The 25206-nt window shown below is 37.0% G+C and overlaps 1 protein-coding gene across 7 annotated transcripts in view; it reads right to left on the minus strand.

Moving 5' to 3' along the window:
• The window catches only part of PCLO (piccolo presynaptic cytomatrix protein), a 323520-nt gene that overhangs the window by 97912 nt on the left and 200402 nt on the right, over positions 1-25206 (minus strand). For all 7 annotated transcript variants that reach the window (XM_066550944.1, XM_066550946.1, XM_066550943.1 and 4 more), the window contains exon 10: positions 14349-14474. In XM_066550944.1, coding sequence (XP_066407041.1) covers positions 14349-14474 — 126 coding nt within the window. The remainder of the gene's footprint in view (positions 1-14348; positions 14475-25206) is intronic.

Raw genomic sequence — 25206 nt, forward strand, 5'->3', positions numbered from 1 at the left:
GCAGATGGAAAATTGGTTTCATTAAGAGATGGATCTCTTCAAAGCATGTAGTTTTACAAATTGGATTTCATCAAACTGACTATGACTTTACTTGTACCACTGAATTCAGTGACAGCTGAGCACAAAGCATGATGTTCAAATTGTAGTTCTAACACTAATGCTCACATTCCAGCTGGGGATGATGCTACTGGGAGGGCAGGCTCAAACAAGCAAGAGGAGATATTGCATCTTGCAACACATATAAACATAATACATCTATTCAGACATCACGGATAAATATGTTAAATTTATTGTATCTTATATGGTGGCTTATCTGATACAAGAGATATACTCTTATGTTTTCTTACCTGTTTTGCTTCCTGAAGAACATGACATGCAAATAGGTTATCCCTAACAGCTTTTTCAGGAATAACAATTATTTGCAGTATTACTCTTTATGGCAGTCATTGTAAGAGTCCATAGTCTAACTCATTTTTGCTAATATACTCTGCAAGTGTACACATGCTGATATAAACCCCTTGGGCTAAATATTTTGTTGACGTAGTCATGATTTCTACTGAAAGAGATGGCAATGTCCATGCAGCTGTAGCAGTAAACTTGCTTAAGGATGGTGTAGAATAATTTATGTGACTGGCAGAATAGCTAGTTTAATTTCACCAATAAACAGATCAGAACACTTAGGTGCAGTAATTTAGTTTTATGTGTTGCTATATTGCTGCAATTGAGGAAGCTGTGAGATGACCCCAGTTCATAAATTTAAAGCCAGCAAATACAGAAATCTTTGTATTACCCATGTGGCTTATTAAGTCTTCACCTATAAAAAATGCATATTTCATCTGAAGATATGTGATTAAGGATGCTGAATGAGAAATTCTGCATGTGAAGCATTAACAAGCATAGGGAGATCCTTTTTTAGATGCCTTGCAAAAGAATTCCTGTAAAACACATTCAGAATTTGGGAGCTGGGGGCTGTCCATTAGGTGGCACCAAATTTTTCCATATCTATGAAAGGTGTAGGCAACAGAGAAGTGTTTATCTGCTGTAGCTGTCAGGTGCTCTCCTAGCCAGTCTCCATTCAGAGACAGAGCCTCTGAGGCAGCATTGCAGCCCATCCATGTGCACCATTGAAGGGTATTCATCCAGATAGAGCAGTGTGTGCTTCATGCTCATCTGCAGTAAAGCTGTTTTTGTCATATCTGCCAGTCTGCCTGCATCATATTCAACAAGGATCACTGTCATGCTTGAAGGTATTTTCAGTTCCTTCTTTGGATCTTCACTCGTTCCAGAACAGTGGGAAGTGTTTTTCTTGTCTCATGTTCTCTACAGCTATTGAATCAGAAGAAAGCCCCTGTTTTGTAACTAATCAGTCAGCTTCTACTGTGTGAATTGCAGACATATTACTATCACTGAGATAGGCTGATACTTCTAAGAATACTACAGTGGTCTGTGAATAAGATGATGAAAGATTTATCTTTTTTTCTTTAGTACTGTCTAAGATTAAAACTGTTTCTACCTCCCCATTTGCACCAGTCATGAAAGTACTTTCCTAGAATTTTGATTCATTTTATCCTCTCTTTCACACACTCAGGAACTCTCAGTTCTTTCTATTCAGTGATTTCAGACCCATCTGAAAAGTATAATCAGTTAATGTAATACATAACTTTGCTTTAGTTAGACATAAGTCAATGCTTATTTCTACTTAGCAGCTCCAAAGCTGTCTGTATGAGCAGCAAATGTATGAATTATATGGATTGATTCCACTTCACCCACACTATGACAGAACTCATTTAGCAAGTGTAGAGCTCACACCATGATGAGCGTTGCCTGGAATGACTCATTTCCTTTTACTGTCATCTTAAAGGTTAATTTCATGGGGTGCTGTTCAGCACATTATCTAGTAATTAGGAAATAATGAAACCCTCTGTTCATTGGGGTGACTGGTCAGCACCTGCAAACAGCCCTGTCATTGCACATGGGCAGGTAAATGGCACTCATCTTGCCCATGAAAATAGATTCTGTTATTGAACATATATCATGAATATAAATTATGAACATGGGAGCTTGTTTTTCACCACACTGCTTTCCTTTGTTTTTACCTTTCATTTCCTCTAAACAGATCATGCTAATGCTGTTTTCTCTCCTTCCTGCTCTTTTTTACCTTGTGCAGCCTAACCTTCCAACACAGGCCTGTCCCATATTCATTGTGCATTTTGCAATGCAGTCTGACTGCACATGAGCAGTACACAAGTTCACAGGCCTGGGCTGAAGCAACCTGAGTGCTGCTGTGCAATACAGCAGCTGCTTGCAGTCTTCTGGCTCTGATGAGAAGTGCTCAGAAAGAGGAATTGCCTCTGAAAAGTTGAACCCTCATGGAACAGAGCTTGTGGCCAGTTCCAAAGCTAATGCTGCTTCTCTGGGTGTCTTTAAAGGCTGTTCCAGACATGCTTCCTCCTGATGTGAGCTGCTTTGGAAGGGAAAGTTAGCACATGAGCATGCAAAAAGATTGCAAATATTTTCCCTGTGTCTTTAATTTGAGTTTCTTTTAGTAGATGTCTATCACTGTGTCTCTACTCTGTCCTTACTGATCTCTTAGCAATGAATTTATGAAAAGGAAAGAAAAACAAATCAAGCCAACAGAAAATCCTTTACTCTTCTGAAGACTAAGGAACCACTCTAGTACAAGCATTACTGCAGGATGACTGTTCTTTATCATCAAATTACCTGTATCATCTTGAAGGCCTTATGGACTTTTAAAGATTTAATAGAAAGTGTTCTATGTGTATTTTGTATCTGAATGATTCCATGACAATCAAGGAGAAATAACATAGACCCCAATGAGTTTTGGCTCAAACACTGTAAGCTGTTTGAGAAAAAAACCCTATAACAAATCTTCCCAATTTTTAAGCAATATTTCAGGCAAAAAATTATTATTTTTTAAATTAGAAACAGTTCAAACAGTTACTGTTTTGAACAGTTCAAACCTTGGTTACTTGTACCAAGGTTTAAAGGAATCTCCAAAATTTTTGATTCTTTAATAAAGTTTTTTTTTCCAAAAAGTTGTTGGTTTGGGGTTTTTTTTTTGGTTGGAATGTGAAGTAAAAGTAGGGATTTGAGGCTTAATTTCTGCTTGATGAAATGTTTTCAAGCTTCAGTCATTAATATATTAGATAATTTGCAATTCAATAACTTCAATTTCGCATTTTAACAATACAAGTACAGTTAATGTAGATTTTTTTTCAGACTTTTTCATATTTAACTATTTTTATATGGTAATCCTCAAATACCAGAATTATAAACCTGGCTAAAGACTAATAATTTTTAATTAGCATTTTTCTCTGTTTAATGTCAAATTAAACAATCACCTGTTTATTTTTTCTCAAAGAAACTGGAATATTCTCATACAAGATTTTCCCAGTCACACCTTATGTATGATCTAATTAGGGTTTTGGAATAGAACATGCTTGAAGAAATTTGAAATAAAGTCTTTGTGTAATTTTTGAGAGTGCACATAGTGGTTTTCTTTCTTTAAGGTGACATCTAAAGCTTTTTCTGTATTATTTTACATCATATTTCTATGTTTTAATGTACTATATTGCAAATCTAATTGCAGAAAATTACACTTTTGTTCTTTGAATTCCTTTACTCTTTCAATTGAATAAGAAAATCAAGGTGTCAGATCAGATTAGGTCAGAGCAAAGTACAATGCAGTTCAGCATCTCCTTTGAAAACAGTGATACCAGATGCTTCAGGAGTTCTTTATAAAACCTTGGAAATCTGAAATAATTTGATTACATAACTATATTTTTTATCTAACTACCTCAAGAGATTGGTTGATTTAAGTAATTTAGGAAATATTTTGTTTACCTCTATTTCCTTTTCCTGTGTTACCCAATATTTAGAGAAAACAAAGGCTTTATCTATGTGCCCATGTCACTTTTTAAGCCACTGCAGTGAAGCTCTGTGACAAACCATTCCAAATTGGTGTCCAAGCCATCTAAAAGACAGAGAATGTTCTACTGTGAGAAAACCCACTTCCATCAGCTCATCTTTTTTAACATTAAATTATTAACAACTCTTCATAATGATTCCTATGGTCTTGGAAGAATTTGCACACACCTACCTAGAAAGTACTTTGAAATACCAAGTGACTAAAGAAATTCTGCTCCCTGCAGTACCCAGTCCACTGGCAGAAAAATGAGCTCTCTGTAATCCTGTTTGCTGCTGAGAACTGTGGTTTGCAAACAACCCACAACCTGCCCTGAGAGTCACTGACAGGGGCTGTCTGTCCACCTGAATTTCAGCAGAACAAACCCTGAGTGGGGACAATTCACCCTGGGCCCTGAATCTTTGCTATGCTTTGCACCAATATAGGATTCCATAGAGTGGCCAGGCTGGCCTAATTTTCCTGGAGATCCAGATTTCAGGAAGGGGATTGAAGGTTAAAATTGCTGCATGTAAACACAAAATATTTCAATGCACTTTTTGGAATCCAGTGGCAGGAATAATTCTCCATAAGGACATAGCTTTATTTAACCTGTACTTCAAGATGACCCTCATTTGATTTCACTAGATTTTTTTTTACTACAATCACCTCAAACTGCTAGTCTGCAAGTTTGAGCCCACAGTAATCTGCACAATAGGAAATGGAATTAGAGTATTTTTAGCTTCCTAGTTCACTGAGAAGTCACTTTTAAAGAACACAGTTCAGTGGTTATGCAAAAGGCTTTTTCACACTGTAGTAAGATGTTTTTCTGGAATGCCCATGTATGTGAGCCCAACTAGATCTTGTCCCTTATAAACATCAGATGAAAATGTCCTGATTTTGTTTTATGAGATGTGGCCCAGAATGCCTAAGGTAAGCCTATAGAATCTGAATTTTAGGTTTTTAGTGAGACAGTTCACCTAAAAGAAATACCTAAGCTCCCTGCATAGTGAATGGAAACAGGAGGGTGCCTTTGATGACTTTCAGTGGTGAGACAAATTGGCCTCAGTTTAGGCTCTGAAGGATTTACATTTGCCCGGTTTCTTTGTAAATCTGCTGCACAGAAGCTGGTCCTTGAAAACAGAAGACAAGAAACAGAGCAATACAGGCACATAACTTTGATGCTCCAGGCTGAAATTCAAGTCCCTATCATCAGTCTCAGCAAGCAGCTAGGCAAAGGGGCAGGCACAGCAGTTTAATGTCTCTACTTGTGCTATTTGCTGTCAGGTAGAATGTGATCTACAGAATGCCTATCTTACAAACACATTGCCTGTGTTTGACTAAAGATGTAGCTTTATCCCTGAATATCTTGGAAGCAGTAACTAAACTCATCTTCTCTCCAGCATTGCCCAAACCAGAAAAGTCACAGACCTCTTGCCACCTCTGCCAGTGTGTATTGCATCTTTTGAGAAAAACGCATCCACTTGATTTTAATACAGTATCTTAAGAATAGTGCAAGAAAGAATTAACTCTTCTATGGAGACAAATGATCCTTAAAAGTACTCACAGTGTCAGAATATAGCAGAAGCAGAGTAAGCATTCAAGAGTAAAGACAGGAAGACTATAACCACCTGGATGGATGGTATCTGTCAATGTCAGAGGAAGAACCACAAAGCACCTGTGATGTGTGTGATCCCAGAGGACAGCAGAAAGTTGCACGGTGCCAGCAGGAGGAGCCAAGAAAGCTTTGTGGGCAGCCTGGTTACAATGCTGCCTGCTGCTCTACCTGCTGTGCTCAGAGAAACAGGGCTTCAGGCACATTCTCTGGAAGCATGGATTGTTCTCTCCAAGAAGTGGATATTCTTTCTAACAGGAACTGTTCATCAAGGTCCTGAAAAATAACTGCTGCCAAAAGCTGTGCATCTGAAAATTACTGACTGCATAGCTCCACATAAGTACTTTACAGTAGCTAGTAGTAGTTTCTAATACAATCTTGGTGGAGTGTTACTGAAAGCTAGTTATGGCATCAGTGGCATTTACCAGTGACCTTCCACAATTTGTATTTAAACCATCTGATGAGTGTTTTTCTCATGACTTTTGTGGTGGTTCCTCACTTCATTAGCTCTGGAATATCTAGTGACTGTATTTGCCTCTTCCCTCTGATGAAGCATCCAGGTTATTTTTCTTGTTTCCATAAATCAGACTTATCTATTTAAGTAAGTCTTAAAAAACCCCCTACCCATAGGGGTGTTTTGATAAAATTATTTCTTTGTTATTAGGAATCCAAGTTCCTTGTGCAATTTGTATAATATGCCTTTTCTAGTAAAAATGATTTACATCAATAATTATTTGTTCAAGTTCTTTTCAGAGTTTTTGATCATAAAGAAGGTATGTAGTAGTTTATATGGTACATATAGTTGTTTATATGGTACATAGCAAGACTACATGCAGAAGTGAAAAACTGGTAGCTGGCATTATGCAAGGGGCCATATTTTTACTGGTCATAATATGTTTCCATTTATTGGTTCTTTACCTTTACAAAATTTATAAGTACACCTTAAGTTTTGGATTCTGCTTTAGATTAAATAAATAAAAGATCCTAAAAGCTCAGTCCTTACAGCTGCTCAGCTACTTCCTAGATTCAAATTACTCTCTAACATCTCTTTTGTGCTGATTTCTGTTGCGGAAAAATTAAGTATACAGAAATTACATTCTGAGCAGAAACATTACAAACTCATATTACCTGTTTTATCTCATTGAAAGTAATATTTTAAGTATAAAAGAAGTTTTCTAATCAAGTATCCTTGTAAAACCCCAATTATATCCTTCTGACAACGTTAAATTAAAATTCCTTAAACTATACGTTCTATATTTTCTAAAGCCAGGGAAAGTGCTATTTTCTAAGTGTGTTTCAACCACCACAAAAGAGATTTAGGTAAATAAAGCTGTGCACAGTGTTAGAGTAACCAGCTCTCAATACATTTCCAAGTCAATTGTTTATACTGCAATTATTTCTACTTTCACTTCTTTCTATAAGTGCCACGCAAGTACTGAAACAATTCTCATTTCTTCTGATAATTCTCATTTCTTTCTCATATCTCAGCAAAACAAAACTCTCAGAACAGCTCAACTCCTGCCATATTAAGAATGGAATTGAGACCACTGTTAGTGGGACAGCATAAGGAACAGCCAAACCAGCATGATGAAGATTTCTGCCTTTCTTTTGTCATTCTAGCAGATATTAAGTTAATTCCAACATGTTAAGTGATACACTTTGGCAGGGTGTCCTTTCTACTAACATAATTTCCTTTAAAAAAATAATTTAGAAATATTTAAAGGCATGTTTTAATATATTGAATGTCCATTGCCATGCTTAATAAGAAAAATCCTATACCTCTGATTGTTACCTATAAAAAAGAAGTACAAGGCAGAACAGAATACATGGATGAGAGGAGCACAACTACATAAGTTATGATTTACAGCTGAGGGAGGGCATTTTTTAATTTTTTTTTTTTTTATATTAAGTCCCTTTCTAAAGAGCTTTAGGGAAAAGCTTACAATCAAACAATGGCACTGCCTGTTATTGGATTGGATAGGTTGGATACTAGGAAAAATTTTTTTACTGAAAGAATGTTAAAAGTACTGGAATGGCGTGCCCAGGGAGCTGGTGGAGTCACCATCCCTGGATGTGTTTAAAAAAGACTGGATGTGGCACTGGGTGCCATGGTTTAGTGGAGGTGTTGGGGCATGGGTTGGACTCAATGGTCTTGAAGATCTCTTCCAACCCAGTGATTCTGTGATTTATTTTGTGCACATTATCTTTGATAAAGCCAGTTTCTGCTGGGACAGAGAAACCTCAGCCTGTAGCCCAGGGGATATGTTGAGAGCAAGCTCTCTTCTCTTCTGACCTAGCAGAATAAGCACAGACAGCAAAATAGATCACGAAGACTAACACTCAGAGAACAGAGTAAAATTGATACTTCTTTTTCCCAATGCAGTAATAAATTAAAGCAGTCAAACTGCAAAATGGAAGTAGAGGATGGAAAGATTATTAGTGTTCATTTAAGACTTTATCCAGTTTTTTTGAGAATTTTTCCTTCCCTTCTTGTGTTCCTTTTAATTTTGTTTCATCATTTTCCAGCTTCATCGTGCTATCTACTTTTTGCCAGAAATGTAATTATCAGAGGGACTCAAGAAGGGATGCTGGCTCTTCATTACCTTTGCTTCATGGGGACTGTAAAATCTCTTTTCACTGTGATGCTCCAATCAGTGTTTCCAATTTTAGCTGTCTAAACAGCAAGCAGTGCTCACTACAGTATTTTAAAACTTGGGAAGACCTGGTTTCTATTGCACTTCCCACCAATAAATGACCAGCCAGTGACCGATAAAAGATCAGGCAGAGTTACACGGGTGCTCATCTATAACTCAGGGATAAGAGGGAAGTTTGACAAGGGTAGAGAGAAGGATGGTGACTTGCTGCTGGTTTTCCAGCTATTTAGGTGCCCATGACCATTCCAGTCACACTGCATTTTCCAAGGAACATGCAAAGCACGTCTGCGATACGACAAGAGACAGCTGTGATAAGATGGACAGCCATTACACCTGGAGTGCCTTTGCAAAAGACCTTCTGAAACAGTCTGGCCTTGCTTTTCAGCAGTTGATGCTATCCAGAGTAGCCCGAAAAAGTATCAAAGAACCTGTTAACAGAAAATCTATTAACATTTTCTTTATAATCCTTTCATGGACTGGTCAGTATTCCAGTTGCATCCCCTGTCCTTCTGAGAGGACTTGAAAGAAATCATGTGTTTCCAATGCCAGTAAATAACAAGCTTTAAGATGACAAGGACTTAAAAACTTGAAAAGCTCTGATTGAAAATTTATGATCTGAAAACACATGAAGGGATACATTCCCAGGGCATGGCTGAAGTGAAACAGATTCTGGAAGCTACCTAGTTGTCACTTATAACTGGAGGAGTGAGAAAGCTACCTGTATTCAAAGATGTCCTTGCCTAGAATTCAGGAAAATCTTTAAATAATAATTCTAATATTCCAATGGCCTCTACCCAATATTGATTATGGCCAGATTCATCTTATACTAGACAACCAAAGTACAGATAAACATCTCCCCACATTGGCCATCTCCTCTCTAGTTTGTTCATTAGCCTTATTTACATTCTCCTCAGAGGAAGAACAATAGATAGTATAAATTCTCTTTTTATCCATTTAATGCAGACTTTTTTGTGCATGAGGGATTGCTTAAACACCATGAACATGTTGACTGTCTTTCAGCTTCCATGTGCAGCCTTCCCCAGATTCAAAATTGCTACCAAGGGCTCTCATATTTCTTAGTCTCTCATATTTCACTCTCATTTCTGGGTGGTCAGCTGATTTGTATTTTGTAGTAGATTTTTACCTAACAGTGCAGTTGCTCTCTTTATCATCATATATAAGTCCTTATATCTTTATAATAATTTTCCTTTTGATTAACTGCCTGTTCTGGAAATAATGAAAAGCTGTGGTAACCATACTTGAACACAGATAGAAAAGAATCCCACTGAACCCTGACTTTTTCTTCTCTGCCTTTGAAGAACTTCTCAGTGTACATTCTTCCATTATGAAGCCTGATGCTTGAAGTGAACTAGGTCAGAAGCCAAAGTCCACACCCTGGGTGGGAGCTGCAGAGCATTCTGGTTAAGGTAGGCTTCTGACAGTGCTTCCTGGGTCTGCCTTCTTCTCCCATGAACTGAAGGTGGGGAGCTAGGCTCCTCTCTGATGGAGGTTATCCAAATAGCTCTTCTCTCCTTTCCCCTGTCATATTTTGCTTTGGGTGGAAATCACTTCCCACTGCTCTAGATGTGGCCTTCTTTTGCCAGGAACAGCATGTTGTTTGGCACACCCTGTTCATCTCATGTCAGTTTGGTGTGGAAAGTTGCTTGGGGACAAGCAGTGAACATGTTATCTCTACTGGCTCCAGATTTGTGAGAAAGTATTCTTGTTGACACGGTGGCTATGGTCTGTGGATCCAAGAGGTGATAAGCTGTGCCATCCCATGAAAGTCCAAAGGAAGGCTCTAAGTCTCAATCTGAGGAATGATTCTTTGGGGTCTATTTGACCCCAAATAAGGGCATTAGAGAGAGTGAGATCTGTATCAAAAGTCTTACAGAAGAAAATTCTGACGACTTGATACATGAGGGGAAAAGAAACATGAATAAATATGGGTAAGAGGAAATAGGGAGACTTCAATATCATTTCCTGAAGGCATCTTAAAGTTCTGAATTTGCAGTTTTCTAAAGATGAAAGAGATCCCTGGCATTCCCAAAGACCCACTCATTTAAAATACTTTCCTGAGGGGAACTAGACATGTGGCCTGGGAAACTTTCAGCACAATTAAAGGCAATCAACAAATTTATAAAAGGTGATCAACTCTTACTTAGCAGGTGAATCAAATTCTAAAAGGTGCTGAGCACATTTAAGAACTTATCCTCAATATTTAGACTTTGATGCTGAGGACATTGGATGTGCTTTTACCTACTCTTGAAGGCAGGTGGCTCTGACAGGACCCTTACAGTGTTTTCATGAGCCATGAGCAATGTTTCCTGCATCCTGAGAAGAGTAATTATTAATTTAGGTCAAAACAAGTGCTAAAGGATTGGACTGAAGGGAGGGCACCATTAACTAAGATCACATCTAAGATGGAACTCTCCAACAGCAGTGCAGTTTCTCTGCCCTGACCTACTTAACAGCTTTAACAGGTCTCATTATCTTTCAGTATCTTATGTCTATCAGGTAGTTTTTCTTCCAGGAAGTTCTATTTCAGTATTTTTCATGACAAGATTTTTTGTCTTCATATATATTATTTTCCCGTTTTTAAGCTTGGGAAGATATATTTTAAATGATCCATACATATTAAAAATAGACATGCATACATAAGGGCATAGGACAGGTTAACAGAAGTCTGACTAATGCTGCTGAGTGAGGTATAAGCAAAGGCAGTAAGATCACCACAAATCAAGTTCACCATAAGTTTTTTACAGTGCTAGTTTACCAGAATTTCTAGAAGACTGGAAAGTCAGGGAATATCTTCATCTCAGTGAGCATCAGATGACCTAACCATTGCAACACAGCTTGTCTGGCTTGAAAACTTGGAATAAAGACACCTGTTGTTATCAGTTCCCAGGCTCTCCACTCAGCCTATTGAAATGGTCCAATCAGAAAACTGGAATGCTGAGGGCATCCAGAAAATTTGTAAGAGTAGGAAACACACATAATCATTTCATTTCTGCTCTTTACTCTATGCTCTTCTGTTTCTAAAAAATGCTGGCTGAAATGCCACTCACTCAGTGGATTCACCAGGTGGAATAGAACTGAACTGTTCCTGTCAACACGAGGGGGAGCACGGACACATCTATCAAATTGACACAGTCCTTGCACTTGATGAGCTCGGTGGAATGAGTCCTCCACCTCCAGTTTTTGTTACACCAATGAGTGATGAATCAGAGATATTTTTGACATTTGAAAGCAATTCAAGGTGAGAGAACCGAGAAGAGTGGTATTTGCCAGTCAGAACTATAAATAAATTTTTCAGCACTAAGACTCCTCCAAAGCTTTTTAAATAGGCTAAAATTTTATGTTATTCCCTAAGGATAGGAATGCTATCTCTGTGTCATTTATTTATATGCAGTCATAGAGAGAACAGGTAGGAGTTTGTCTTCCTTCAAAACCACAATAAATCCATCCTTCTTTCTTATGCTATTGGTAGGATTTTCAGACTTGACCCAGTGTTTTTAGAATTAGAGGAATTAATTAAGTTGATGGGATTTTTCAGAGTGATTCATGTTCTTAGAAAGGCTAATGAGTCAAGATACTAACTTGTAGTGACATTAGTATATGTTTACTTGATGACTGTTTATATTCTAACTTGTAGTCACACAGCATTTAATCAGGAAAAGTGACTCATGATTACTGAAAAAAAAAAAAAGTAATGCATTTACAGATAATGACATACTAATTTTCTTTATTTTTTCTCTCTGTGGTGTGAGAGCCAGCAAATAACTTGAAAAAGGAAAGAAGGCCAGCTTCTATTTTCAGAGACGTTGGTAAGATTAGCAGTCTGGCTGGATTTACACAGATCAATATGAGAATGATTGAAGACATCAGTGGATTTTAGCTCTCATGAGGGGTAGAGGTTAAATGGGCACCAGCCATATTTCCACTAAGCCAACCGCAACTCACAGTGAAGTAGAAAAAATTCTTTGTTGATCCTTGATAGCCATCTAAAATAACATAAAAAGTAAACTAGATATAAAGGCAAGACCTAAAGGTAAATGACAGTGAGAGGAAATGTTTGTCCTGTATGTCATAGTCAAGGTGCATTCTGCAGGAAGCATTTTTTCTCTCCGAGGGAACATTTACACATCAATACTGAAACATATTCTGAGACATTGTGTGGACAAATTCTACAGATGAAATACAGGGATTTTGATGGAGTTGATTTATGCCAACTTATCCAAGTCTAGGATACTTTTATAAATGTTGGATCAGAAACATGACTGAACATATGATGGGAGAATGAAACAAAGGAATAAATATTTTACTGTCATATCCATCTTCCTCTAAAATAAGAATAAACCTTCAGAATATAATATGCAAACAGATTAAAAAGTAAATTTCTATGTCAGATTTTTCCTGTAGTTATTGTAAATGCAAGACGTTCTTGATCACTGCTGAAATGAACCAAATATGGTGAGTAAAGAACTGTTTTAAACTTCAATTTCCAGAAAATTTCCTGGCAAAATAAACCAAAAGACTACAGATAATTCCAATCTGTAACTGCTCATTCTCTTTCTTGAAATGTCCAGTCCTGGGTAAGTGTTGAATAACCACATTTTCCTCTTTACTTGCTTGGTGCTGAAACAAAGCATGTGTAATCTAGCACAGTTATGAAAGACCTACTTATTTGTACAGGGGGAGCCAAAACAAATACTTGCTTCAAAACACACAAAATTAAGGTCAATTCTTTCATCGTTCATGCACAAAAAAATAACACTATTCTATCATTTGATGAGTGAGATACTACCCATTAAAAATTAATATCAGAATCAACTGTATAGGCAAAAAATAAATATATTTCTTTTTAATTTTCTGTTTTATTTCATTGCACATTAGGGTGTGTGTCCCTTTGGAGGGGTTTTTTTTTGTTTATTTTTGTATATCATTAACATTTTGGCAAAGAAAACACCAAGGATAAAAATAGCTGCAGGGTGAATGCAGGTGATACTGTTTTGTAATACCCACAGAATAATTAAACTATCCCTTGTAAATACATTCTTTGATCATTTTACTCAGTTTTTCTGCCTGCAAAGTGCTTTTGATTAAATCATGACTATTTTGCTTGTTTACCATTCAGAAAACTTAAATGAATGGAATTCTGGAAGAACTCTTCTTCCTACTTATCTTCTTTTGTTATTTTTCCCTGAGTACATGCTTTTATTTAAGAAAAAGAAAAAAAAAAGGGGTTTAATGAGTTGGACACAAATGTACTCTTTTTTTGTCTGTGGACAGACTGACACTTCAGGTGCATACAGATTTGTAAAAGGGAACTAGAAAATAGCTATAAAAAGAGAAAGTTATAAAAAGAAGGTGGTATTCATGTAATCACAGAAATAAATTATTAGACAGATCGATCACATTGCAATAATCCTAGAAAATATATTGATAATGAAGTTATCCCTCCACCTAGCTTTGGTAGCCTAAAAAATGATGTGAAGTTGAATGCAGTTTTCTAAAAGCCAATTAAAGGAGGAAGACACTTTCAATTCTTGAAACAGAGGTCTAAGTTAGATGAAATAACTGCTTTACTGTGGATTCTTCTTTTTCTCTGTTGCCTCTTGGGGCAGGTTGGATGGTTACCTTAGATTGGATAACTAACATTAGGTATGACTTATAGGGGACTAAGAAAGAAAGTTAGTGCATGTAACAGGGAGACAACTGGATCTGTTTTACCTGTGCAACTAAGAAATATCATTTCAAATGGAAATTAAGTAATATAAGTAATATAAGAAATAAAACTAAGAAATAAAAGTAATTTCAAACAAGGATACTTAGATGATCAAGATTAAAGGTTAAAGACCTTCAAAACCCATGTCCATGATATAGGCTGATGACATGTGACCATACAGACAACATGTTGACACATATTACTGAAGACATGCCCAAATAATGCTCATTGTGGCAACTCTCTTTGGCCATAGAAGTCCTAAAATCATTTTCCATCAGGCCTTTTCTGCTTTAAGCATCATGGAGGTGTAGCTCTCATTCCTTGCACAAGATTGCATCCATTGTGCAAGAGAAAATGTGTGTTATAAATAATCATAACAACCTCCCAACAGTCCCATGGCTTCGTCTTTTAATAATGCATTTATCTTACCTTCTATAAGCTTCCCTGTCTGCTCTGCATTGCCCCCAGGCAAGATCTTGGCAATGTAAGCTCCAATTTCCCCACTGCTTCCTGGAATTTCTTTCCCACCTACAACTCGGATTCCCAGTCCATTGCCTGTGATCAAAAGAAAGAGAAAACTTTGAACAGAGATGAAGCAATGAATAATTCACTGGAAAGAAAGGAAGAGAAAAAGTCATCAGAGGTTACTGAAGATGTCCCAGATAACTTCTGTCTGTAGTTGGAAGATCAGGGTTAACTGCAGTCACATCTGATGCTCTTCTAAAGACTTAAATTTGGGAAGATCTTCTTGAGCAGCTACTGAATGACTGACATAACACAAACAACTGAGTTATTAAAAATTTCATTGAAGCTTATCCTATCTTCTTCTGACAATCTATTTGCAATATTAATAAATTGAATTAGATTGCTAGAAAACCTCAGGAAGTGTGGACTCAAAGGATAGCTTTATCATATGCCTACAACATGCATGAAATTTAGCTGAGAAATTATAATATCTGAGCTTTTAGAATCACATAATTATGGAGATATTGACAGAGATCCTTAAGCTTGCTCTTTCAAGCAGCAAAGCATCTACATTTACATGAACCTATATTTGGCAAATGCTATTATTTTTCTTAAATATTTGCTTTTAATTGACATCTTTCACATCAAAGGATGTGCAAATTAATGGTGGTAAAAGCATACAAGAATTCTGTGTAAAGCATCATTAAAACACATATTTTCTTCCTTTTAAAAAAGTAGAGAGATAAAAACATTTTCATCACTCGTTTCAGCTGGAGAGAAGCAGATCACTAACCTCTGTACAAAATAATGAGAGTGAAAACAAAAGCTTAAAATATAAAGTAATAAAATAAAATAATCTTATGCATTGTCAATTTTTCATGTTATTTTGCACTTAAAAAAAAACCAAACTTCCTAGTTAAACTAGTTAAACTATTTTTTTCTTTGAAGAAAATTCCATATGAGATGATTTGTACTTTGTTCTGAGAATTAAAAGTCTGATTTACCCACCTTTATTGTAATGTCTAAAAATAATATTTTTCAATTGATTAATTTCATAAGGCAAACCTGCTGAATGATTCGACTAACCAGCTGTAGGAAGGTCACCACACCACCAAAGCAAAGCTTTGTCTTTTTAGATTAGGGCTTTTCCTTTTCATAATGCTATTAGTATTTCATAAGTCAGCCCTGAGATTCTTTCAGTACGAGGATTACTACATTGCATTTCTGACAGAAAAAAGTTTCCATTGGTTTTTCTATCCCAGTTTAGCTAAATCTGTATAATTTTGACTCAGCTTTCCTCATAATTAGATATATTCCAAATATTTTTTTAGGAGAGTAATTTAATTGGAACAAACTGTGTTAATATTTTAATTTAATTACTTTATTTCAATGCAAATTGGAACTTTTGCACTGGTAGGTAAAGTATATTTTTCCTAATTTGATAGGGAAAGAAAAACCACCATTCTAAGGATGATGTCCTTTAAAAAATTAGGCAATACAGTTTTTAAAAAATAAGTACCTCATTGCAGAAAGTGAATGCATACACCTATTAAAACATTTAAATATAAGTCCATCCTGAGAACTTAGAAATTCATGTGAGCTGCTCTGCACAGAAGTGCTCAGCACTTCTGATGAAGCAGTTTGGAAAAAGTCATTAATATGTTTACACATCTGAAGCTCACCACTGGGAACTATTAAGTTCAGCAAATACAAGAAATTCTTCATACACAACACACACAAACAAAGACACAGTATTTTAACTCACACAGTCAACACATGGAATTTTAAATATATTTTTCATCACAGAGAGCAGGAACTCCTCAGAGTCAGGATTTTATCAAGATGCACAGTATTGGCATTTCTACCCTCTCACAGGTTATTTGTGACAGAATGGCAGAGAAGTAGTTTGTCATATAAATGAGTGTACACTTGATTTCAGAGGCATTCACATGGAGACCTATGCTAGGGAACTGAAAATCTTGGCTGATAAATTTGTTTAGCTTTTGGAGGGTTTTGTCCATAATTAGTGCTAATAAAATAAAGTACTTTCCATACTAATATATGATGATTATTTTTATTCCTAGACACTTTGAAAGGGCTTGTATTTTATGTTTGCAGGTTTTAGAGGCAAATGTATGACTGGCCTTATGGATAAAGTAGAGGTATGCTTGCTAAGGGAGAATCACAGGAGTTGCTGAGTGCATGATTGTGTGTGTTGCAAAAACACTACTAGAAAATTATTTAAATTACAGTTTAAATTTAAATTTAGGTTAATTACAAAGCCTTCATTCCTGGTAGTTAGAATGAAGGAGCTACTTTTCATCCAATGAGCTCTAAGTGCTCTGTTCTGGTTGACAAAGAAATACTGCTTGGGTCTTACTGTGTTTTTTCATGTAGAGAGGGGTTTTCAGGCCTATTTATATTTTATCTATTGAAAATATTGAGCTTACTACTTCTTTTTGAAATTTCTTTGCCCAGTGTATAACCTTGACTGCAGATAGTTTAAAAATAGCCATCAGAAACATTAATTTATGCTTTCTGAGATATTTTTTCCCTTGTTTTTGTGGTTGCTTTTATTTTTGAGTCTTAATTTCCATCTCTCAGGCTATTTTGATATAACCATTTATTAATCTTTCTCATTTATATTACCTGATTAATAAACTTCTGTTTTCTTTAAAAGACACAGGACCAGTAAACCATCAAAAAGCAAATCACTGTGATTTGAATAAGAGAAGGCACCTTTCTGAATTATGAGTATTGATTTCCATGAAAAATATATTCAGGAGAACACCTCTTCAAAGGGAATTTTGCACCTAGAAATCCAATCCTTTTTAGGATGCTTCAAAGCCAGAAGACTGGTAATTAATTTAAACAGTTTTTACTGATCTCCCAAGGCTGTGATCCTACTCTCCCATCTAATCTCAAATAAAGCTTTAAGATGGAGCATGCTAAGCTAAAAAAACACCTCAAAACCCTACCCCACCCAAACCAAATATACAATAAAATATATAATGATGAACTTTGACAAGGTTGCTCATGCAATTAAATTGATTTTATACATTGATAAACAAACAAATTTTAAAAAAGGATACTAAATCAGCACAGCTAGCTTTTAAGCCTCTGATTTATACAGCTGAACATATGAACAATCAGAGTTTGAAGCTTTAGGTCACCTGCCCAGTAGATGATGGGAAGGTGCTGGATGTAGTTTTTCTGGATTTTACTATGCCTTTTGATGCTGGCTCTCACAGCATCCTTATGGATCAGCTGTCCAGCTGTGGGATGAGTGGGTTCACATTGTTCTTGGTGAAGAACTGGCTGAAGGGCAGAGCTGAAAGGATTGTAGTGAATGGAATGACATCTGGCTGGGACTGGACACCAGCAGTGCTCTTCAGGGATCAATTCTAGGCCAGATTTGTTCAATATGTGTGTCAAAAATCTGGATGCAGGAGTTGGATGCACCACTAGCACGTTTGCTCATGGCAAAAACTGGTAGGTGCTGTTGACAAGAGGCCTTTCAGAGGAACCTAGATAGCGTGGAACATTGGGCTGTGATTAATGGGATGAAATTTAGCAGGTGGGAACGCTGGATCCTGGACCTGTGACACTGGGCACAAGTGTAAGTGGGAGAGTGATGGCTGTAAATCAGAGAGGGATCTGGGGGTGCTGCCCAGCTGCAGCTTGGTGTGAGTCAGCCAAGGGGACAAACCCTGTCCTGGTGGCATCAAACACAGCATCACCAGACAGTCAAAAGAGCTGATTGTCCACACTGTCCAGCGTTGGTTCAGCTTCTCCTTGAGCTCCATGCACAGGCCTGGGCCCCACGATTTGAGAAGGATTGTCAAGGTCCTTGAATGTGCCTGAAGGAGGGCAACAAGGCTGGTGAAAGAGCTGGAAGGAATGTTCTGTTAGGAGAGTCTGAGGGCTTTGGGTTTGTCAGGTTGGGAGAAAAGGCTCTGAGAGGAAACCTCATTGTCTTCTACAGCTTCCTGAGGAGGGGAAGTGGAGAGGGAAGTGCTGAGCTCTTCTCCCTGGTATCCAGGATTAGACCTTGTGGGAATAGTTCAAAGCTGTACCAGGAGAAGTCTAGACTGCAAAGGTGGTCAAAGACTGGAACAGGCTTCTGCAAGAGGCGGTCAATGCTCCATGCCTGTCAGGGTTTAAGAGGCTTTTGAACAATGCCCTTAACTACTTTCACTTTTTTCCACCTTGAAGTGGTCAGTATCTAGACTAGAAGGTTTTTGTAGGTACCTTCTGACTGAAATACTGTATTTTGTATTTCATTGTGATCTATTTCATTCTGTTCCATTCCATTCCATCCCATTCCATTCTATGCTAGCAAAGACTTCAAGTGCTTAATAACTGCAGAGTTATTTTTGTGGGAAAACCATTTTTGGAGGCAAAATATTGAATGGCCTTTTTTGCTTTTTGGCAATTAACCAACTCTGACTTTCAAAAGGATATTTCACTTGTCATTTCATATCCTTCCAGACACTATAAACTGTTTCAGTGATGCATATTCATTACATGTATTTATATATGTGTATGTGTATATATATATATATATTTGTTTATATATGATATATGATCAGTAACCAAGAACCTGCTACTAATAAATTCTGTCACTGGTGACCTGGCAAGCATTACTGCAAATGCATTTTCAAAATTCATCACTCCTTATTTCTTATTTCCACCATGAAGTACTTTCTGTCCCTTTAGATATATTTATTCTGAATTTCTGTAGCTCAATGTGTCTCAAACAGTATGAAATTCTATCTCCTTGTATACTTCATTGTGTCACAGTAGCAACACTGCAGAAAGACTGTAATTTACTTTGCTGGAATATGCTGACTATAACCTGAGCTCTGCAATTGCAATTCAGTCCTTTTTGTCCCTTATGGAGATAATAAAGATCAGGCTGTAGCCAATCTGTCTGTTGCTCAGGACACAGGGAAGATCATGAAATTTTACCATCTGCTTTGCTGAGCAGCTCCATTATAGACATTAGAGTATAAACAGTCTAGATTTCCTGGAAACATTTCAGCATCCAAGCAATTATTAGGCTTGCCTTTACAAACAATTGCTGATAACCCCATACATAAGTTAAAGGTTAAAAGAAAGGAAGAAAAAAAAAAGCAGCAAAAAAATGAACAGCTCAAGGACGAGCAGCGTTTTGCTGGTGTTGATGGTCCTGATTTTACACAAAAGGGAAAATTAATTTTCCAGGGATGTTTTATCTCAAGAAAGTAAATAGCATTCCAGCAGCAAATGCAAGGATTGATTATATTTAATCATCATACAGGTCCTGCGCAGTATCAGCAACTTCAACAAATGCAGGAGAATGCTGGCACATGACTCAGAAGCTCTGTGCAAACATTGTTCATGTGTTAACTCAAGCAAATATTTCCTCTGGACTAATTTTTGAAAGTATGAAATCATTTGTCTTTCTAATTATATGAACAAGGAAAGTAAAGAAGGAATTAGAATGTACAACAGATTTTCAGTAATCACACATGTTTGTGCAAATTGGCATAGGAAACTGTATGAATGTCAGCAGCAATCTGACTCTGTCACAGTCAGGAATAGAGCTATATGAATTTGTAATAGACTCTTAAGTAACTGCACTTTAAGAAAGATAATTAAAAAGTACTATTGATTTTGATTTCTAAGAGCCTTAAAGTATACCCTTCAAGATGATAGCTGAAACTCACTATTTCTGTAAACCCATGGCCATTTTAACATCTTCAGATATTGTGTGCTTGAAACTATACAGAAGTAAAAAGGGAAAAATTGAAATGGGCTTAAACTGCAAAATGCAGGGCCAATGCACAGACTTGTTGAAATGTGTTTTTCATCAATTTCTAATAATTCAAAAAACTCCCCAAACCAGAACAAAACCACAATGGTGAATTTAGGCAAGGAAGTACAAGGGTGATCTTTTCTTTAGTCAAGGTCCAGTGGTAGGAAATGCATAGAAGAAAGCATGCAAATGAGACATTAGGCATGAAAGGCTTTGCAATGTGCCAATGCACCACGTTATAGCAATGATAAACAATATGAAGCCTTTCAACAATATTTGGCTGTGGAGACAGAACATACCTTCATCCTGTGTTCATTTACTAGACATTATCTCCTCATTCCTCCTCCAGCCTTATCTAGACCAGACATATGCTAGGGTGCTGCGAGGCCCTTATCTGCTGGAACAATTTTACACCCTGTTCCATTGTCTGTATGCAACAGAAGGCTCAAACACATTAAAAACACCAATGACTTCTCTTGGAAAGGTCAGAGTTAAAAGTACCATGAAGAAATGCAAGCTATTTATTGAGACATTGCAGTGGTGATAAAGAAATCTCTAAAGTCTGGAGAGCAGAGAGAAAGGTAACATGAAAAAGCAAACAAAAAGTTAACTCAGGAACTTAAAAACAGCAGGAAAAATACTGTGTATAATAAAATCCAGCCTAAATTTTTTATTTACATTGTTATTCTTATGCAATTCCCTGGAATACATAACATGATGATCCATATCAGAGGTTGGTTGTCTATATAGGTACAGCATTTTCAAAAGTGTCCTCAGGAGAATTGTTTTGGTGCTTCTAGTGAAATTAGCTTCAATGAAGTTGTTTCCTAGAAACATGATTGTATCTACTCAGCTATTGCATTTCTTGGCCATTGGCAATTAAGGCATAAAATACACATGAAGTCAAATCAGGAGCTGATGAAATTCAGATATATTGCAGTTGTTTTAATAGCACAGCATTGATTTATATCAGCTGCAAATCTGCTTCATGCTGATGTACACACTGGTTATCATCCTGAAGGATCATAAAGTGTTTTATGAATTAGCTTCTTGAAGCATTTATCACATCTACTTGAAAACAAGATAAAAGTCTCATCTTTTTGGACAATCTGTCACATCAGAATCTATGGTGCCATCTCTGGTAGAGTGTAGCTTTAAATCTATAAAATCCCTTGTAGGCACTGAGTTTAATCTGTGTTTACTGATAGACACCAATGGCTCAATAGGTGCCACTGACTGACAGCTGAACCTCCATGGAAATCTGGGGGCTTGACTGAACTCTAACATTCTGTGTTGCAGTGATCTGTTTATGCAGCCTTTTGTGCATGACAGCTGTGAAAACAAATGGAACCTTTATAGCCAGCAGACACATTGCCCTCTCAATTACCTCCACTCCAAATCTTCAACTCTCTTCCTCTTCTCAAAATCTCAAGTGTTCATATACTGCAATATGCATAAACAACTGAACTGCCAAAAAGATTTAATGGAAAGTATTTAAATACACGCACAAGTGCTTTTCAAATTAAAATAATTTATAGATAAGAGACATAAATGGAATATATGGTCTGTACCTCTACAAAGTGTTTCTAGCACACATAAGAATTTGTTTCTTTGTTTATTTAGAAAAGTTCAATGGTACTGAGTTCTTTCTAAAATTGATATTAAGACAAAACCAAACATCTCTTTTTCTTTTTATTTCCAGTCCTGTCCTCATTTACTACCATGTGACTTCCCAGGAAAATCTCTGATGTAGCCTGACTGCAACAGCTCAGTCCCTTTCTGTTTATGGGTTTTACCTTCTGTGCCACATCTCTGGTAAGGAGTGAATGTTTGAGGGAATAATGACCATTAATTAGGGATTAAGTCCTTCCCCAGTGACAAGGGAATATTAGAGGAGGGTATTGCTTTTTCATGCAAATTATTTCAATTCTTCCCAACATTAAATGAAAGAAGTAGGATAGGTAATCCTCTAAGAGTATGAGGACAGGAGATAGGTTGCAGTTCTCACTCTGACTTCTCACATTGAACATAGACTGTGACTATATTTGACATGCTTTTAACTGGTTACTAATCACATATCCATTGCCCTTTAGTATTTTTCTGTAAGAACTAATTTTGCTGAACTTGGGGGTGAAAGAATCCTAAATAATAGGGTTGTTTATTTAGAGACTGACTATAGTAGTGAGGACTTGATACAGAAAAACTCTTTGAATTCCCTTCCTCTCCATCCAGATAAGCACTGCATGAGCTGGCACACTGCAGAAACAACACTGTAGTGTTGTTTGCAGGAATTAGCAATCCTTAGGGAGAGTATGAGGCATGTCTGTCATATGTACAGCATTACAGCTACCCTGTAATTCTACTTGCAGTTTCACTGACATCACTGCTGAGGCAGAGATTAGGGATGCACTCTTCTTCCAACCACCTAATTCACGTCTTTGCTCCACTACAAAGGTTGCAGATTTTTCTGAATTGTTTCTCTGCCTTTTTTTTTTTTTTTTTTTTTTTTTTTACCAGAATTAAAGAGGATGTTCCCCAACACAGACAGTCTGGTTGCTCAAAGGTACATTTTTTTTTTCCTGGAAACACAGAACATCCCTCCTATCAAAAAGGAAGAATTACTTCTGACTCAGCCTATGTGAGGTAAAGAAGTAAAAAATACCTTTGACTGAGTGCACTCATTGTACCTATAGACCTACTGAGATGTGTCTGCCTGGTTGGATTTTCCCCCTGAGTGTGCCTAAACAGCTTCCTGATCTGGAATAACACAATGTAAGTTACCTTTGCAACATTTCCAAAGGTATTGCCAGTGCTTTCATTACCTTCAATAGCCACATCCTTAATTCACTTTTTCAAATATAATGATGGCGTGATAAAAAACAAAAGAGAAAATTCTGTCAGTACAAAGCAGCACTTATGCTGCTCTGCTGAAGGATCCAAAAGAAACAAGGGACGCTCAGTGAAAACAAACAGTGAGTTTCTGGAGCATTAAACACTGCTATATTATCATTCACTGAGCACTGCCCTCATTGCTTTGGCACATTACCACATCTGTGATGCCAATTCTTTTTTTTTTTTTTTCTTAGTTGCAAATTATTAATCAGTTTTTGCAGAGTTAATCCTGGGAAAGCCCTTCACACCTCTCATGGTCTGAGGAGGGGACACTGCATATCTCAAAAAGTAGATCTTCATGCTCTAGATTGTGGTATATAATAAAGAAACAAGAACCTTCAAGAGAGCAGACAGTGAGCAAGTATATAATTATTTTTCATTCAGCACTAATATTCTCTTGTCATCACAATTTTGGCTTGGTTCCTCAATCTTCAAACACCTCATTCACATGCCAAAATTCACATTATATGCTTCTGTGTGCAAAATTATGCCAGGTTATGTAAGAGGCATCAAAGGCATCTGTACCTCAGAGTCAGTTTTCATTAATCAAGAAAGCAAATAAACCAAATACATGTGCACATAATATGTAGTGGGAAAGTCTGAATTTTAAAATATTTGGGATTAGTCTTAATATTGATATTCAGAATGTGACAATTTTTGCATTCATAGTCAGGCAGCAAGTTCTACTGTGGTAAGATTATGATGAGACCTGTGGAATTTAACTTATAAAGGTGATATTAGGATGAAATTTGTCCTACAATTACAGCTGCTGTGGTAGAGTTGGTTATCTGGGCTGACCCAGCACACTGAATCATTAATGCCCAGGTTGGCCCAAGAACTCCAGTGAGATGAGATGAGATAATGGGCACAAGCACTGGCCAGTTTCCCAGCAAAGCAGCTGGTCAACAGTTACAAGAACTCTCCAAGTGGGACTTTTGTAGTTTACGACATTTCCCTATATAACTCCTGCTGTCACACTCCAGTTAGGATACACTAACTGTACACTCAAGGTGTGTTCATGAGTCCCCTGAGGAGAATCTGTCATTCTCAGGCATCTCCACAGACAGTTCCTGCTTCAGAACTGACCAAACTGCACATAGATCATTTAAAACATAAGTATAAACTGCTCTTGCATGTGCAGAAATGATCACATAGGAGAGGCTTTTGAGCATAGCCAAGACAGAGGAGGTGCTGTACAAACTGTGAGGAAATCTGAGACAATGGATAGTGTTCACACTGTTGTGGTCACCCAGGACCACAGGCCAGCTGGCTTGTAAGAATCCAGCAACACAAAAATTCAGCTGAAGATGCTGCTCAAAGGGTGGTTTCAACAGTGACTGCTCTCTTGGAAAGATCTGATCTCCTCATGTGAGCTTTACTGAAGATTGTGGTTTTTAACATACACATCCTGTGTTGAAGCAACAAGTATAAATGCAGAAAAAATGAGTCAAAACCTCATTTTGGTACTTTTGATTAGAAAGAAGGGCAGGGAGAAAGAAGAGCAAAAAGATACAAAGGGAAAAAATACAAATAAACAAACAAACGGAAATGAGCTGGGGAAGCAATCAGACATGCCATCTATATGAATATCCAAAACTCTTGTAGTGAGATAACTGTGATGGTATAAAAGTATAAATTACTTAAATTTACCAATATTTTAAGTAACTTTTGCTGCATAATAGACTTCTATGTCTTCCTCTGACTCTGGTTAATAAACACAGATGTTTACTATTAGTTTGCAGATAATGTTTAATAAAATTTAATTCTTTTTAAGACAATGTGCCTATCTCTGGTAGAGGTCATTTGGAAAGCTGAAGGCTAAGCATAATGCACTGCACATTTGAAGAGAGTTTTCATATAGTTAAATCATTCAGAGACTTGAGAGAAGGGAAGGAAGGGAGGTACATAGTCAAGGAGTTATGGTCCTTCAAAGATGTACAAGGAGTGAAAATTACAACTAATTCTTCTGTTTCAGGGCCACCCTATTCTACCTTTGGCTCTTTTCTGGACAATTTGCATTTAGGCCTTTAAATACTTGTAGGGAAATCTAGGTATGCATCATACAGAAATATATCTGTGCAGGTCTCCAAGCGTGTATCTGGACTAAAACAAAAATATGACTGCAGCTCG

The sequence above is a fragment of the Molothrus aeneus genome, chromosome 5 (genome assembly GCF_037042795.1).
Source record: "Molothrus aeneus isolate 106 chromosome 5, BPBGC_Maene_1.0, whole genome shotgun sequence".
Lineage (NCBI taxonomy): Eukaryota > Metazoa > Chordata > Aves > Passeriformes > Icteridae > Molothrus > Molothrus aeneus.